General features: G+C 41.1%; 4 protein-coding genes across 4 annotated transcripts in view; 1 reads left to right on the top strand and 3 right to left on the bottom strand.

The window, feature by feature from the left end:
• Positions 1-18,258, top strand: part of LOC311287725 (Fc receptor-like protein 5) — a gene marked incomplete at its 5' end in the record, with an annotated part of 100,377 nt that overhangs the window by 26,111 nt on the left and 56,008 nt on the right. The gene's annotated exons all lie outside the window — the stretch shown is intronic.
• Positions 14,483-14,857, bottom strand: LOC311287737 (histone H2B-like; the record flags this gene model as incomplete). The annotated part of the gene is made up of 1 exon (XM_084404767.1): positions 14,483-14,857. The coding sequence occupies one exon, from the start codon at positions 14,855-14,857 to the stop codon at positions 14,483-14,485; it is 375 nt and encodes a 124-aa protein (XP_084260893.1).
• On the bottom strand, positions 15,448-15,759 carry LOC311287746 (histone H4; the record flags this gene model as incomplete). Its single annotated transcript, XM_084404776.1, has 1 exon — positions 15,448-15,759. The coding sequence occupies one exon, from the start codon at positions 15,757-15,759 to the stop codon at positions 15,448-15,450; it is 312 nt and encodes a 103-aa protein (XP_084260902.1).
• On the bottom strand, positions 16,695-17,135 carry LOC311287732 (histone H2A-like). Its single transcript, XM_084404762.1, has one exon. The coding sequence runs from the start codon at positions 17,132-17,134 to the stop codon at positions 16,748-16,750; it is 387 nt and encodes a 128-aa protein (XP_084260888.1). The 5' UTR covers position 17,135; the 3' UTR covers positions 16,695-16,747.

Here is an 18,258-nt window from a genome sequence, read left to right on the forward strand (position 1 = left end):
TGATCAGACAGACGAGCTGCTAAACACATTTATGCTCGTGTGAGGGATGATATTTTACGTGGATACTGGAACAGGCCTTAAAGGTTGTATCAGCGATTTCAGGCCCAAAAAAGGCCCAAACATAAATGATCACATTCATCTAATCTTTCCTAACGATCTTCCGCCCATAAGCAGGCCGTCAAAAAAACGCGTCTCTGTAGGCAGCCTAGGCTCTGAGATCTGCACACAAAAACAATTGGTTTCACCAACACTCAAAACCAAAATAAATAGTGTTCCAACCAATCACCGACAGGGGGCGGGTGTTGTGAGGTTTTTCGCTCATGTTCTCCGACTTATCGTGCAGCTGTGCACGAGCACAAAAGGGTCCCTTGTGAGGTTTGGTTGGAACACTAGTTATTTTGGTTTTGAGTGTTGGTGAAACCAATTGTTTTTGTGTGCAGATCTCAGAGCCTAGGCCTATATATATATATATATCTGTTACTTTGAGCTATTCTGAATAGCCTAATGGTAAAATGTAAATATACTTGACTGTATTGATGTGTTTTTTTACTGACATTTTTTGTAATAATACAGAAAACATTTAAATAATAGTCTTTAGTCTTTAATGCCATTATGTTTGACATTTAAGAGAGTTTGTGAAATTCTGATAATTAATAATCAAAATATTCTCATTTCTCGTATGGAACATCACAGTCGAGACACATTGATTGCTTTGATTTTAGTTGTTCTCTTCCACAAACTGGAAGAAAAGTTGGAAGTAGACATTAAAAGAGCAGCATAATAAAAATGATTATAAAATGAAATAGTTAAATGTTGTAATGGAAAATTTTGATTTTCATTGATTTACAGTATTGATTTTCATTTTTTTTTCAGTAAGACATTGAAATGACCCTTGCTGGACTGTAAGTGGTCTGCCAACATATGACTAATGTGTGTGTGTTTTTAAACACTGGGAAACAGGTGAGACGTCAGGAGGAGGCAGATTGAAAAGGTCCAATTTAGAACTGGTGAGTTTGTAAGAATGAACTCAGCAGGATTAGATCACTAGCAGAGAAAACCTTCCCTTGTTTAGATAAGAGCCTGTGAGCAGGAAACCTTGAGACAAAGGTATAAAAGCTGCTCTGCCCTCCCTCCTGTGGTCGCACTTGTTTCACAGACTGTACTGGTGACTTCTGTGTGGCAGCTGGGCCTTCTTGCAAGAATAAATACTTTTCGAAAAGACGATTTGACTCAGAAATGTCTCTTACGGATGGTTGTTTAATGAATATTTTTTTGCCACAACGTTTACCTGTGTCAATATGATGTCCTCTTCATGACATACACACTATACGTGAAATGGATTTGACATTAAAGATTTATTAATAGGCTTCCGGTGACGTCATGGTTGGAACAACAGATGCTTATGAGAGGTTCGGGCTGTATTACATGAATCAGTATAAATACAAAGATGGCATTGCTTCATTTAATTACCTACAACATAAAAGGAATAAACAACCCAATTAAAAGAAAAAAGATACTGGGACAGTTGAAGAAAATGCAGTGCTCTATAGCCTTACTTCAAGAAACTCACCTCACAGAAACAGAACACCAAATATTAAAAAGAGAATGGGTGGATCAGGTTTACAGTAGCTCTTACGGGAAACGTAAAAAGAGAGGTGTAGCTATACTATTTAGTAGGTCTGTGTACTTTCATTGTGAAAAGGTTTTCAAGGATACAGAGGGTCGTTATGTTATGGTCATAGGAAGGATTGCTGGTTTTAAATTAACTCTTTTGAATGCCTATGCACCAAATGAAGATTGTCCAAAAATTTTCAAAAAGCTTGCACATTTGGTAGCAGATCATGGGGAAGGCTTTTTTTAATGGGTGGGGACTTGAATTGCGTACTGAATAATAGAATATATAAATTAGCATCATCCTCAAAACCTCAAAGCAGAATGTCGAAAAGTCTAATGAATATGATGAAGGAATTAGGGTTGATAGATGCTTGCCGCCACCTTCATCCAAAAGAGAGAGACTTCACCTTTATGTCACAAGTGCATGGAAGCTACTCACGGTTGGATCATTTTTTGGTGTCCAAAAAGGACACATACCGAGTTAAAAACTGTGTTATTGAGCCAATAACCACTTCAGATCATAGCCCAGTACAAATGACACTTGATTTGGGATTGGAGCCGTGTATGAAGTATTGGAGAATTAATGTTTCATTATTGACAGACGTTAATATAAGAGAAGAAATAAGGTCAGCAATAATGGAATATTTTGGCAATGGAATGGTCTCACCTACTGTTCTATGGGACGCAGGAAAAGCCACAGTAAGGCGGAAAATAATATCTATAGGATCAAAGTTAAAGAAAGACAGACTTAAAAAACAAGTAGAATTAGAAACTGAGAAATCAAGAGATTAGAAAAAGAACATAAACGAAGTGGAAAACAAGAAGTATTTAATTAACTTCAAGAGAATAGAGCCAAGTTAGATGAGATTCTGACCTATAAGGCAGAGGGTGCCCTTAGGTTTATTGATAGAAAATACTATGAATTGGGAAACAAGGCTAGCAGGTTATTACCATTTCAACTACAGAAAGCACAAGCTAGTCGAACAATTCCTAAAATTAAACAACCTCATTCCAACGATGTCGAAACTAGCCCAAAAGCAGTAGCAAATACCTTTGCCAAATATTATGAACAATTGTATAAGGGTCAACATCAGGAATTGAAAGAAGAAAAATTAGCAATCTTTAAAAATCTTAAATTAGACAAGCTGACGGCAGATGAAGCCTCTGCGTTAGTAGAGCCAATTAGAGAAAAGGAGGTGAAAGAAACAATTATTAAAAAAAAACAAAAAAAAAACGCCAGGAATAGACGGGTTTGCAGGAGAATATTATAAAGTGTTTGTTGATGATCTCACTCCGGTATTATGTAAGTTATATAATAATTATGTGTTAAATTCAGGGAACCCTCCAGAGTCATGGTCTGAGGCTATCATCACAGTCCTGCATAAGGAAGGAAAAGATCCATTGCAGTGTTCTAGCTATCGTCCTATTAGCCTCCTGTGTGTGGATTATATAATATTAACATCTATTTTAGCAACTAGAGTACAAAAATACGTTAGGAAATTAGTAAAACCAGATCAGACGGGGTTCATTTCAGGTCGCCAAGGGACAAATAATATAAGGAGAGCATTAAACCTGCAGCCACTCATGGCAAAGGGTACTCAAACGTCAATGCTTCTCAGCTTAGATGCTGAGAAAGCATTTGATCAGGTAGATTGGCCATTTTTAGAACAAACATTAACTGAGATGGGCTTCAGTGAAACATTTACCTTTTGGTTTCGGCTGTTGTACAAGAACCCCAAATCAAAAATTAGAGTTAACGGACATTGCTCTGACTTTTGTGATATAGAGAGAGGCGTAAGACAGGGTGATTCTCTCTCACCCATTCTCTTTGCTCTCAGTATCGAGCCTCTAGCGGAGGCAATAAGACAGGATGTCCAGATTGAGGGGGTTGAGGATGGTGGGGGGAGGGTTCATAAAATGTCCCTTTTCGCTGATGATATCCTGCTCTTTATAAAACATCCCCTTACTTCAATACCTCGACTAATGCAATGCCTAAAAGATTATGGAGACATTTCTGGATACAAAATTAATCAAAATAAATCAGAGGCAATGATGATATCAGGAATATGGCCTAAACAACTAAACGAGATGGTGTCACTGGTCTAAACAAGGATTTAGGTACTTGGGGATTATTATCTCACCTGAAACTACAAGACTTTTTGAGGCAAACTATAATAAGCTAATTAATCAAATAAGGAGTGATCTAGTTCGTTGGGAAGTTCTTCCTTTATCTCTGTTTGGCAGAGTTGAGACCGTAAGGATGAACCTGCTCCCACATTTCCTATTTCTATTCCAGTCGTTGCCCATAAGAGTTCCAATTTCCACTTTTAATATGTTAAACAAATTCATTTCTCAATTTATATGGCAACACAAAAGACTCAGAATTAAACTTAAAACACTTCATCTGGCTAAAAATAAAGGAGATTTGGCTTTGCCAAATATAAAATTGTATTATTGGGCAGCTCAACTAGCAGCAACTTGTGACTTGGATCAGTGGAGATGAGGAAGCAAAGTGGACTCGAATAGAGCAAGGGGAAGTTAAGGGTGCACAACTGTCTGCCCTACCCTTTATGGATCTGAAACATGTCAATAAAATGAAGATTGAAAATGAATGGATAAAACATACAATAAAGGTATGGGCAGAAGTAAAGAAAATGCTTAAGGATGTTGGATCAATTTCTCGAGCTATGCCCATAGTGGGTAATGTAGATTTTCCACCTTCACTGTGTGACCATGGTTTAGGAGATGGGCAGTTAAAGGCCTCTTTATTTTTAATCAGCTCTTTGAAGAAACACACTTAAAGTCTTTCACACAACTTTAGGAACAATTCGATCTTCCCTCAAGTGATTTTTATAGATATTTACAAATAAGCATTACATTACAAACCATAAGGAAAAAGAAAGAATTGGCAAAATCCCAATTGGCATATAATAATATTTTATCACAATTTCAGAAAAAACGCTTCCCTGTTGGTAAACATGTTTCTCATCTTTATAAAAGATTGTTAACAGACATGGTTGGAAACACTTACAATATTAAGGAAAAGTGCTATAAGCTAATACAGTAATAGAGGATGAGTTATGGGATAAACTCTGTTATAGGTGCCATAAGGGAATTAATAGGATTAATGGAAGGAATTTGACTGGAAAATTCAAATACGTTATTTTCATACTCCTCTGGTTATTTCAAATGTTGTAAAAGACCCCTCTGCAGCTTTATGCTGGAGACAATGTGGTAAAACAGGTGACCATATATTTTGGGACTGTCCAGTAATCCTTGCGTATTGGAAAAATGTTAAAGAAGAGGAGAAAATTGTAAAAAGAGAAGTTCCCTCAAATGTACAGTTTTTCTTACTGGGTGTTTTATCAGTTGATGTTTTCAATGCTGACCAAAGATATATTTTACGTGTATTACCACTAATTGCAAAAAAAAAAAAAAAAAAACATTACTGCTAATTGGAAGTCTGTGAAATCACCAACTGTAACTGAATGGAAACAGAGACTAAAACAGATGGATATGATGGAAAAAATTACTGCATCATTACAATTGAAAACTGACCTTTTTAATCAGAGATGGCACATGGTTAAAGAACATTTAAATCAATTAAAGGTGCTGTATGTAACTTTTTTTATAAAATGAATCCTTTTTTTATTGCCCGTCTGTGAAGGGGTTGTAATCACACATTACAATGATCCACTTTTCGCGTTTTGCTATTACCTCTGAAGGCCAGTATTCCTATTTTTATGTGAAGTCTCCGGGTCGGATTTTCTGCGAAATCCACCGGATGTGACGTGCATGCGCGCTCCCGAGCCTCTCCGTTTTATATATAGTCTATTGCGACGGCACTGCAGGCGCTGCAGTCTGCAGCTAACGACATGGAGTCTGATAACACCAAAAAACGACCTGCCTCCAGCACAACACAGACTCCAACACAAACTCCAAAAAAAAAAAAAAAATTTTATCTGCTGAAGCTCGTCAGGCCAAACGTCAATCGGATCGACTCAGGACGAAAACACGGATCAACATTGGCAGAGCGTTTGAATTATGGAGAGATCTCCGCTTTGTTTTAGGTATAAAAACAGACCCTGAGTTGGCTTTCATCCTTTTGGACAGGTAAGCTAACAATACTTAAAAGCATGTAAAATATATTGTGATTTTGTGCTTTAGTTGGCTCAAGTTAGACATCATTAGTTCGCCAGCTAACGCCGACCATTTGCTAACGTTATCTGATGTGAAAGACTACAGTTGTAACTTTATTGCTTTTCACGAGCACGAGCGCTGTTGTTGCTGTAGTATCAGGTTAACTAATGGGGTAGGAACCATGTGTAGGTTGTTGTTGGAGGGGGGAACGATAATAAAGCCGTGGGTTCAACGGATGTACAGCTGTGGTCCTGGTGTTAAGCCTCCTATAAAGGTTACAGTGTACCTACAAAACACGTAACATGGTGTCAGAAGCAAAAACGTCGAACAAATAAGAGATAACACAGGACGCAGGCGAGTTGTTTATTTGCTTTCTCTCTGCTGATTACCGAAAGTTTGGGGCTAACGCTAACGCTAGCGAGCTCACAGACGGCAAAATGAATCAGTTTCAAGTTTCCCCACCAGAAAAGTTCACATTTAAAGCCGAAGACTGGACTAAATGGATTAAACGCTTCGACAGATTCCGCATTGCATCTGGATTGGAGACACAAGCGGACGAAAATCAAGTGAATGCACTGATTTACACAATGGGGGAGGAGGCGGAGGATATACTGGTTTCCCTGCACCTCAGCCCAGAGGAAGCGAGTGAGTACGAAACAGTTAAGAGAAAGCTGGATGCTCACTTTGTAACACGCAGAAATGTGATCTTTGAGAGGGCAAAGTTTAACCAGAGGCAGCAAGAAATGGGCGAGTCGGCTGACAGCTTTCACACTGCGCTGCACTGTCTAGCGGAGCACTGCGGATACGGAGCTCTGCATGACGAAATGGTGAGAGATAGACTTGTTGTGGGTCTGAGAGATAAACGCTTGTCAGAACAGCTACAACTTGATCCCGAACTGACTCTAGAGAAAGCAATTAACAGAGCTAGACAAAGCGAGCAGGTGAAGAAGCAACAAGAAATGCTAAAAATGAACTTTAAAGCAGATATTTCCACCGCTCAGCTTGACAGCGTGCACGCGCGACAGCGCAACGGCGCACGCGCAAAACAACCCAAGCCACAATACAAGCAAACAGAGAAAAAACACAAGGAAAAACAGGTACAATGCAGCAGATGCGGTGATTCAAGATGGCATAGCCAACAACAATGTCCAGCTAAAGAGGTAATATGCAATAACTGCAGGAAAAAAGGACATTACGCCAGAGTGTGCAAAACCAAAAGAATGTGTGAAATGCATGTAGCTACAGTGGTTGAGGACACTGGTGAGGAAGTTGCATTTCTGGGTTCACTGTCAGCGGATGCAAATGACAGCCCATGGATGACAGACATACATGTGGAGAATCTCAATGCACGCTTTAAAATTGACACTGGCGCAGACGTCACCGCTATATCAGAAATGCTGTATAACCAGGGCCAGTTCAGCAGGCTGGAGAAGTCAACGAGGGTTCTGCTGGGGCCAGGAGGGACTCGTCTGAATGTGAAGGGCAAGTTCACAGCCACTCTCAGAAAAAACAGTAAAAGTACTAAAGAGGAAATTTACGTTGTGGAGGGGCTGTGCACACCACTGCTAGGCGGGCTTGCTGCAGTGGCACTGCAGTTGGTCGCCAGAATAAATAACATCAGCCTGGACTCCAAAGAGACAGTAAAAAGGGAGTTCCCTAAGCTCTTCTGTGGACTCGGTAAAATGGAGGGCGAGTACAACATAGTACTGAAACCAGGCGCTCAGCCTTTCTCCCTCTCAACTCCCAGGCGCATCTCCCTCCCACTCCTGCCAAAGGTCAGAGAGGAGCTGGACCGAATGGAGCAGCAGGGTGTTATCTCAAAGGTGGAGGGGCCCACTGAATGGTGTGCGCCTATGGTGGTGGTGCCGAAACGCACAGGGAAGGTGAGAATATGCACCGATCTTACAGAGCTGAACAAATCAGTTATGAGAGAGAAGCACCCCCTCCCCTCAGTTGAACACACTTTAGGACAGCTCGCTGGGGCCAAAGTGTTCTCAAAGCTAGATGCCAACGCAGGCTTTTGGCAGATTCCACTGTCCAAGGAGTCATCTCTGCTAACCACTTTCATAACTCCGTTCGGGCGGTATTGTTATAATCGCCTGTGTTTTGGGATCTCATCAGCACCAGAACATTTCCAAAAGCGCATGTCACGCATCTTGGAGGGCCTGGTGGGTGTTCTATGTCAGATGGATGACGTGCTCATCTGGGGAGCCACACAGACGGAGCATGATGAGAGACTGTGGAAAGTACTGTCAAGACTGCAGGAGGCGGGAGTGACGCTCAACGATAAGTGTGAGTTTTCTAAGAGCAGGATGAAGTTCCTGGGGCAGGTCATTGAGGCATCAGGCGTCAGTGCTGACCCTGATAAAGTGAGCGCTGTAAAAGCTATGTCAGCACCCAGTAACGTCAGCGAAGTGAGACGCTTCCTGGGGATGACAAACCACCTGGGGAAGTTCCTGCCTCACTTGGCTGAGAAAACACGACCACTCAGAGACCTGCTGAAAAAGTCCAGTATGTGGGCCTGGGGGCCGCAACAACAGCAGGCCTTCGATAACATAAGAGAAGATTTGACGACACCCCCAGGGCTTGCATTGTATGACCCGAACGCTGAAACGCTTGTCTCTGCTGACTCTTCCTCATATGGGATGGGCGCCGTTCTTCTCCAGCGGCAAACAGACACCGAGTGGAAACCTGTGGCGTATGCCTCCAGAGCCCTCAGCAGCACTGAGCAGCGATACGCCCAGATCGAGAAGGAGGCGCTAGCATCAACATGGGCCTGCGAGAGGTTCGCGGAGTTCCTCATTGGAAAGAGTTTTCACATTGAGACCGACCACAAGCCCCTGATTCCTCTACTAGGCTCAAAGAGCTTAGATGAACTTCCTCCACGCATACAGCGTCTACGCATGCGACTAATGCGGTTTGCCTACACCATATTACATGTGGCGGGCAAAGACATTGCTACTGCGGATGTGCTGTCCCGAGCTCCCGTCAGTCACACTGCAGAAGGATTGCAGGAGGAGGAAATCAACCTCTATGTTGACTCTGTTGTAGCGAATCTCCCAGCTACAGAAAAGAGGTTAAGAGAAATTCAGAGACACCAGGACGACGACCCCATACTCAAGCAATTGAAGAAATTCTGTGTCGAAGGATGGCCAGATAAATTCTCAATTAACAGAGCATTCCAGCCATATCTGCAATATTCAGGTGAGCTCACAATCCAAGAGGGTCTACTGTTGTATGGCAGCAGAATAGTTATCCCAGCGTCACTCAGGGCAGACATCTTGTCCAAGCTGCACGAGGGCCATCTAGGAATAACAAAATGCAGAGAGCGAGCGAAGCATTCAGTGTGGTGGCCAGGGCTCAGCAGAGAGCTGACAAACATGATAGAGAAATGTGATGTGTGCAGCCGTGAAAGAGTCAATTTCAAAGAAAAGATGATGTCTACTGAGTTTCCGCCAAGACCATGGTCCACTGTAGGAGCGGATTTATTCCAGATAGACAACAAACAATACCTGGTCATCGTGGACTATTTCTCCAGATATTTTGAAGTAGCCAAACTGACATCTACAACATCTGGAGCTGTGATTGATCACGTCAAGTCTATCTTTGCTCGTCATGGTATACCTGAAGTGGTCCGCTCAGACAACGGCCCACAATTTGCATCTGAGATCTTCAGACAGTTTGCACAGGATTGGGGGTTTAGTCATGTGACATCCAGTCCCCATTTCCCACAGAGCAACGGGGAGGCGGAGCGCGCTGTGAGGACGATCAAAAGTCTTCTCAAGAAATCCAGCGACCCTTACCTCGCCCTGATGGCCTATCGAGCTGCTCCCCTGGCGAATGGATACAGTCCCACTGAACTTCTGATGGGGAGGAAAATAAGAACGCCAGTTCCTGTCATTCCATCCAAGCTCAACCCAGGGTGCGCAGACATGGATAACCTGAAAAGGACAGAGCAAAGGTACAGACAAAAACTGCGACAGAATTATGACAAAAGACACAGTGCACGCGACATGCCGTTCCTTCAACCCGGTGATCATGTGTGGGTCAAAGATACAGTGGAAAGAGGCACGGTGGTGTCTACTGCCGGCACGCCGAGGTCATACATCATTGAGACGCCCGGGGGCACTCTGCGAAGGAACAGATACCATCTTTCACCAACCCCTGTGGCTCCTGGAGAACCTGCTAACTTAATTGAACCAGCATCCAAGAGCACAGTTCTTGATGACACACACACTCCTGTCACACCCGGAGCACAGTGTGTAGCCAGTCAGCAGTCTCCTGTGTGTGAAAGACGTTTCCCAGCCCGAATAAGGAATCCTCCATCTTACTTGAAAGACTTTGTTCGGTCTTAGGAATGGCACCTGAGTTATGCAGGAGGGCAGGGAGTAGTTGATTGTCGCCAGTTTATGTTATGGATAAAGGTTTACAGAAGCACATGTTCATAGTACTTCACAGCTGAACAGTTTGGAAAAAGTTGAGTACCATAAATGTGTGTTATTAATCTTACTGATCTTGATTATCATTTAATGATGGTATGGGTTATATTTTCAGTATAAGTAATCGGAAGAGCCTCTGTTATAGTTTAGAAATGCTCTTAATGTTATTTTTGCATCTGCACAACGATTATCCTTTGCTCAGAAAGGGGGATGTAGTATCAGGTTAACTAATGGGGTAGGAACCATGTGTAGGTTGTTGTTGGAGGGGGGAACGATAATAAAGCCGTGGGTTCAACGGATGTACAGCTGTGGTCCTGGGGCCCGTTCTTCGTACGTCGCTAACTCAGTTAGCTGGATTTGATTGTTGGGGATTTGGCATGATCTTGGATTGTTTGGTTCTTCGACGCTCATCCTGGACTTGCTGTCATAGCAACAGGTGCGCAATTTTAAACCTGCTCGGGAGCAGGCTTATTTCATGTTAACAGGATTAGACTGCGGATTTATAAGCGGAGCTGATACGGGAAGTCCAGCGCAGCGCGATAGTGCACTTTCTGAGATATATATTTTTTCTCGTGACTCGTGAGATTGTCGTTTACATTATTAATTTGTTGGAAACGCACATTTATTTTCGACTTGTCGGAGTCGGGCTTTAACTACAGCACAACCTGTTTGCATTGCCCTAAGATTATTTGCGAGTGGCTCTTTCCTTTACACTATTGGAGATGCGGAGAACTTGATGGAAAGTGCTGTCTGTCGTGTCATTCGGAGTTTACTTGGCGCTTTTAGGTTTAAAAAACAGTTTTAGGTTTTTTTTTTTGGCATTTCCAAGCCACTTAAGACCCAATGTTGTAAAGCATTTTCTTTTAAAGCATTTTTTTTTTTTTTTTTTTTGGCTATCATAATTTTTTATGAAGATCATGCAATCATGACCATGCCGATTACAGTAGCCCTGTATGTCACTCAGGCTTCACTAACGTGATTGGTAGACTATAGGCTATAGCCTGCCATCAAGGCCTCAATGAAGGGGACTATGTGAACAGAAAGGGTGTTCACAATGTAAATGTGCAGCCCAGTTACTATTGTGATTCTTAATATTCCAGATTAGTAATATTATATATAAAAGAAAAAAAAAGGCAGTTGACTAAAATCTTCCATATCACAAATGTGAAAGCAAAATGGCCAGGATCTGTGCATGACTTAAACATTTTCAGAGATTCACATTTATGCACATTATTTGAAAGTGGTAAGAAAAGTTCCACAATTAAATAGCAAGCTCACTGTACATACACTTATGCTGATCCTAACAGAACTGCATTTTTTCATAGGTGATTATGACATGTTTCTGCCTGCAGACAGGTGTTTTATGACCCCATTCCCTGACCCAAACCAGTTACAATGCAGCTCCACAAGGGCACACAATGAAATGAACTTTGGCTGACTAAAGGGAAGATTTCAGTGTCTGAAAAGTCTGAGGGTTGCACACCTGACAGGGCCTGTGACATTGTTGCATGTGCCATATTACACAACATTGCCAAAAAAACACACTTTTCATTAAATGTTTAATAAAAGACAAATATGCTTAGTTCCTTGAGTTTTATTTCAATTGTGCTTTGTAAAGAAAAGCCAGTGGTCAAGTGCCTGCAACAAGAGATATTAGACACATGCCTCATGCAACAAATAAAAAGGAAAAGTTGGCTATACACTGCCCACCTGTAGGCCTATGTCTCCTCTGTCTGTGCAGACTCTTCTGTAGGCCTTTCTGTAGATGTGGAATCATGCAACTTATATTGCAGCCATAAAGCATACAAGTATATATTAAGTAAAGTTATTTATGCACTTGCAGGTAGGCTAGTTCCTCCATATGACAGTTATCTGAGAGGGTTTATTCACTGTCCAGTGCAATGGAAACAAATGGACATTACAAAGTCTTATACTTTATTTATTTTGGAAAGTTAGAAAATGTCCACTTACTGCACATATTTCAGCCACCACTTTCTTGGGAACAGATACAAGTGTTAATATTTTTACATTAACATAAGTTTATCAGTTTTCACTTTCACAAGTCAAAGCAATTCATCACTCAAGATTTAACAGTTGAAATGACTATACGGCCTTAATTTAATGCAGCAAAAATTATTTTACAGTGTAGGCTACTAAGATCTTTTCTTTTCTCAGCCTTTTTCTTGGTTGCTTTTATAATCAGACAACCATTTATTTAACAGTGCCTTTTATAAAAGAGACTATATAACTAAAAATTAAGATTATGTAGAACATTTTTGTACTTCACTTTTATTTGTTCCCATGTTCTAGTGTGGTGACTCTGACATTACAATGAACAAAGCAATTATTAAAATACAAAAATTTAGGCTAATAAGTGATAAAAAACATCTAACATGGCCACTTCTAACGGATTTAAATATCCTGCTACTTTTTGCCAGCCCTCTCTCCTGGCTTTTGCAGACTTTGAGGTGTTCCCTGGCGTTTTAATTAAACATTAAAATTCCGAATAAACTTTGACTATTAGTTCTTGCTCTGCTGAGGAAAAAAACTATGCGCACTCTTTGGCCACGCCCACGCTGAGCAGCCAATAGCAGCGTTGCTGATCAATGTTTCTACTATCGATACATATCCCCTTTTAACCAGCGCATGAACGCGCAATTATCTCAGATGACTCAATCCAGCTATACTAATCATATCCGGCAAGTGTGTTCGAAGAACCGAGTTAGCCAGATCATGATTAGCACGATGATATCATCTTGGATGTCTCATTTGATCTTGGATGTTTTAAGCAACGTACGAAGAACGGGCCCCTGGTGTTAAGCCTCCTACTCTTTGATATCCGTCCTTCGGATGAGACGTAAAACCGAGGTCCTGACTCTCTGTGGTCATTAAAAATCCCATGGCATTTCTCGTAAAGAGTAGGGGTGTAACCCCGGTGTCCTGGCCACATTCCACACATTGGCCCTTACCAATCATGGCCTCCTAATAATCCTCTTACATTGAATTGGCTCTATCACTCTCTCTCCTCTCTCCACCTATAGCTGGTGTGTGGTGAGCGCACTGGCGCCGTTGTACTGTGGCTGCCGTCGCATCATCCAAGTGGATGCTACACACTGGTGGTGGTTGAGGAGAGACCCCTGATATGATTGTAAAGCGCTTTGGGTGTACACTAGTACATATGAAAGCGCTATATAAATGCCTCATTCTATTCTATAAAGGTTACAGTGTACCTACAAAACACGTAACAGTTGCAATCTGAAACATCACCGCTAGAGGCCGCTGGATCCTACATACAGCACCTTTAATTAAAAACAGTTTTTTTTTTTATATATATATACATATTTTATATCATTACATGGCTGTATATTATTGTATCATGTTTGTTGATATGTATATATATATATATATATATATATATATATATATATAATATTTATTATTATTATTATTATTTTTCTCTGTATTATTATTATTTTATCACTTGTCTCAGATAATGTTCCTTTTGTTTTGTGCTGTGAAAAAGATAAATAAATAAAAAATAAAAAAGATTTATAAATAAATAAAAACAGACAGAGAGCTTGAACATACTGTTTGACTCTCATATGGGTGTTAAAATTCACCCACTATTCTATTCATTTAAATTACATTAAGGTTGACAAATCAAAATGTGTGAACAACTAGTGAAAAATCAATAGTGCAACACACAGACCTCTGATATACTATAGTAAAAAACACCTGAAGCTGATTCAATCTGCATTTTATGAGGGAAGAGGAAGATGAACTATCTCAGTTACTACTGTAAACATCAGAGACAAGAAGCCGGATTGTCAAAAAAGAAAAAACACATTCAAATATAAATGTTAATGATAATAATGTTTTTGCATTCACATTTGCTGAAGACAAAAGCCAATATGTTGTTAGAACATTCGTTTTTCTGTCTATATAAAAAAGCAACAAATAGATTTTAAAGATACCTAGATTTTTTTTTTTTTTTTTTTTAAGTACTTTATCTTACAGCAAAAATACAAAATGAAACCCTTGAAATAAGTTGATTTTATGTTATGACATGAATTTTAGTCCGGGAGCTTAAACCTTGTCTACGAAATCAGCCATAAATGTCTTACATCTTATGTTCTACAACATCTTCCTCTATATAGGTAATTAAATCTACAATTCAAATGCTCTTAAAAGGAGAACATGAGAAAAAAAAAGAAGAAAAAAACACTCTTTTAAAGACAGTATGTGTGGCTCTTAAAAGAGCCTTTGTGTTGTGTGTTGAGCTGACTCCTCTACTTTGAGCTGGTGTATTTGGTCACAGCCTTTGTGCCCTCAGACACGGCGTGTTTGGCCAGCTCTCCGGGCAGCAGCAGACGCACGGCGGTCTGGATCTCTCGAGATGTGATGGTGGAGCGCTTGTTGTAGTGAGCGAGACGAGACGCTTCACCGGCGATGCGCTCGAAGATGTCGTTGACGAAAGAGTTCATGATTCCCATCGCCTTGGAGGAGATCCCGGTGTCGGGATGAACCTGCTTCAGGACTTTGTACACGTAGATCGCATAGCTCTCCTTCCTGGACTTTCTGCGCTTCTTTCCACCCTTGCCGGCGGTTTTAGTGACGGCCTTCTTCGAGCCCTTCTTGGGTGCGGACTTCGCTGGTTCAGGCATGATGATTCAGTCAGAGAAACTCAAAGACCAATAAAGCTGTGATACTACAGGCGGGCTTTTATGCACTGCTCTATGCTAATTTCCAAAGGGAAGTACGACCTTCTCTGATTGCTAGTTTTCCTGGACCAACCCATAGAATGATTTCATTGGTTATATTAAAACGTTCCTTGACTTGTGGGACACCCAATCACAGGCTTTAAATGTTAATCCCGCCCATCGCCTCATGTCCTACTACCATCCCCCATTACATCATGTTTCTTTATTTCATTTTCCCGCATTTTTCGTAATGCACTGCAGTAATACATATCGAAGGTACAATATTGATCATTTCAGTTTAATCAACTTGAAAACAATAAAATACAAATCTTATTGCAAAATTTACGAATATTATTACCACATTTAATTGGCACATAAAGACCAGTGAGAAATGTTATAGTAACGATTCTATCACTCAATGTTAACAATAACTAACTCATTATCTCGTTGAGCTCCACTTAATCTAGTTTTTAACCACTTGGAAACTTGTTCTTTGTGTGTAAATGTGGGTGGCTCTTAAAAGAGCCGTTGGGTTTTTCTTCTTCGTGGATCTCTTAACCCCCGAACCCGTACAGAGTGCGTCCCTGTCGCTTCAGCGCGTACACAACATCCATGGCGGTGACGGTCTTTCTCTTGGCGTGTTCAGTGTAAGTCACAGCATCACGAATGACGTTCTCCAGAAACACCTTCAACACACCGCGAGTCTCTTCATAGATCAGGCCAGAAATACGCTTGACGCCGCCACGTCGAGCAAGACGACGAATAGCGGGTTTAGTGATTCCCTGGATATTATCGCGAAGAACCTTTCGGTGACGCTTAGCGCCTCCTTTCCCGAGTCCTTTACCACCTTTTCCTCTTCCAGACATGACTGTAGATAATCTTCAAATCACAACTAATATATGAAGGAGAGAGAAACCACTGGGGAAGAGGAGTTTATAGTCAGCTAGCGGACCTAGTTGAAACCACATTCATGGGCGGTTCTAGTACGTCACCAGTTACGCATTACCAAGTCGATGTCAGTCTTTTGATGCCTTATACTAGTGGAAATAAGTGGAATTTAAGTAATATTAATAATTCTGTATAACTATATAGAATTCAGTCATTTTGACCCGCGAGGGAAGGATTTGTTACAGGTCGGAGAGGATGAGAGTTAATAACTATACATACAAACATACAAATAATATAATTAAATATAATATTATATTCATTTCCTTACATTTGCTTTTGGATTTAAATATATAAAAATAGCATTTTTACAAGACCACCATGGCATATAGAAGTTCCTATTTAAAAACACCGTAATATGGAAATCATATTTCATTGAGTCTTAAAAGAGCCTTTGGGGTTTGTGTGACTGCTGTGGATTTAAGCGCGCTCTCCGCGGACGCGACGGGCCAGCTGGATGTCTTTGACTCTCTTGGCGTGGATGGCGCACAAGTTGGTGTCCTGGACCTGGCCAAAGACAAAGCTAGAAAATAGATTAAATCAGTCTTATATTTGTGTATCATAACCCATAATTGTTCGATTTATATTAACTAATATAAAAAAATTGAGACGTGAAAACGAATAAATAATAACATACAGTGCAAAAAAATCTTTTCATCGCACAAAGGGGGAAAATAACCGCGCAGCGCCATATGTTCATAATGCAGCGTGTTATTTGCTTTATAAATTCTTAGATTTCATATACGTTTATTTTTAAAACAGTATTAGCAACGTACGGCACAAAACTGATTTAATTATATGCCGGGCTGATACCTACTTATAGTGATACAATTTATGAAATAACTCTCTCGGGGAGAAATTGTGTGGCTCTTAAAAGAGCCTTTGGTTTGAAGAGAATCTTCCGTCAGTCTACTTGGCCTTCGCGGGCTTCTCGGTCTTCTTGGGCAGCAGCACGGCCTGAATGTTGGGCAACACACCACCCTGAGCGATGGTCACGCCACCCAGAAGCTTGTTCAGCTCCTCGTCATTGCGCACCGCCAGCTGCAGGTGTCGAGGGATGATGCGGGTCTTCTTGTTGTCCCGAGCGGCGTTTCCAGCCAACTCCAGGATCTCAGCGGTCAGATACTCGAGCACAGCGGCCAAATACACCGGAGCTCCGGCACCGACGCGCTGGGCATAGTTGCCTTTGCGGAGAAGTCTGTGAACACGGCCGACGGGGAACTGCAGTCCCGCCCTGGAAGAGCGACTCTTGGCCTTAGCGCGAGCCTTTCCCCCGGTTTTACCTCTTCCACTCATTACGGTTAGTTTGTTTATGATTAGCGAGAGGAACAAATACAATGCGGTTGCCAGTTGTGAGGTGACATATAAAAGAAAGCGTGACAGTCTCCTATTGGCTGAAATCTGAAAACATTCCCAGCCAATCAGTGATCTTCCCTCTGAACACCAACCCCCCCCCCTTCTGCTGCTGACACTCAAACACGTCACCAGAGAATGTCTAATATGGCGAGAAGTTTCACTCTCACTACACTTCCGGCTTCTGAACTGGTTGCAGTTCCACTCTGATTCCATATGAGGGCGCTCACAGGACGAGTGCAGAATGAATGGAGGTCAATGGCGGTATACCCCTCAAAATCCACTTTTCTCAGGATATAATTTTTTGTCTAGTAATTTGAATGTTGTATTCGAAAGGAGATGCAAAGAAATTACACATTGCTGGGTGTTAGATTTTTTAGAGTCACTTATTTGCTTTAAAAAAGTCTTTCAAAATGTCAATGACGTCAGAATGCTGACGTCATTAGCAGAATGCTAGCGTGTTATGGGCAACAACAACTCAACCTGTAAGAAATCAAAACGACAAAAGTACTCGTTCATTCAACTTTCGACCTAAAACCCATGTTGAACTTGCAAAATCTACAATCACATCTGAGATTTCTCAACGGCAATCGGGTGAAAGAGACAAATTTAGCCATCTAGCCCCATTGACTCCCATTCATTTTGCACTCATGGCGAGCGCCCCCAGTGGAACTCTGGTGGTACTACAACCAAAATTCGGTACAATAGGGCTTAATAGGGAGTGGACAGGCTCTCCGTAGACGGGCTCTGACGTCACGCTGTAGTTTCATTTAATGCCGCTAGTCTTCCTTTTAATGGGTGACTTTATTTTGATAATGATGATGATGATGATGATGATGATAAAAATGTGTGATTACAAGTTAAACACTTCGGTCATTAAGCATAATAGCTTTAGTTTAATTGTATAAATATGTAAACATGTATAATATTTATGTATAATATACATTTATGCATTAATACTTGAGACTTGATCAAAAACATAACATTCCCAAATGTTCATTTGCTTTCACTTGTAACATAAAGGAAAGCCAATGTCACTTTTGACCAATGAAATAACACTCTTTACT

This window comes from Rutilus rutilus (genome assembly GCF_951802725.1).
Source record: "Rutilus rutilus genome assembly, chromosome: 3".
NCBI classification, from domain to species: domain Eukaryota; kingdom Metazoa; phylum Chordata; class Actinopteri; order Cypriniformes; family Leuciscidae; genus Rutilus; species Rutilus rutilus.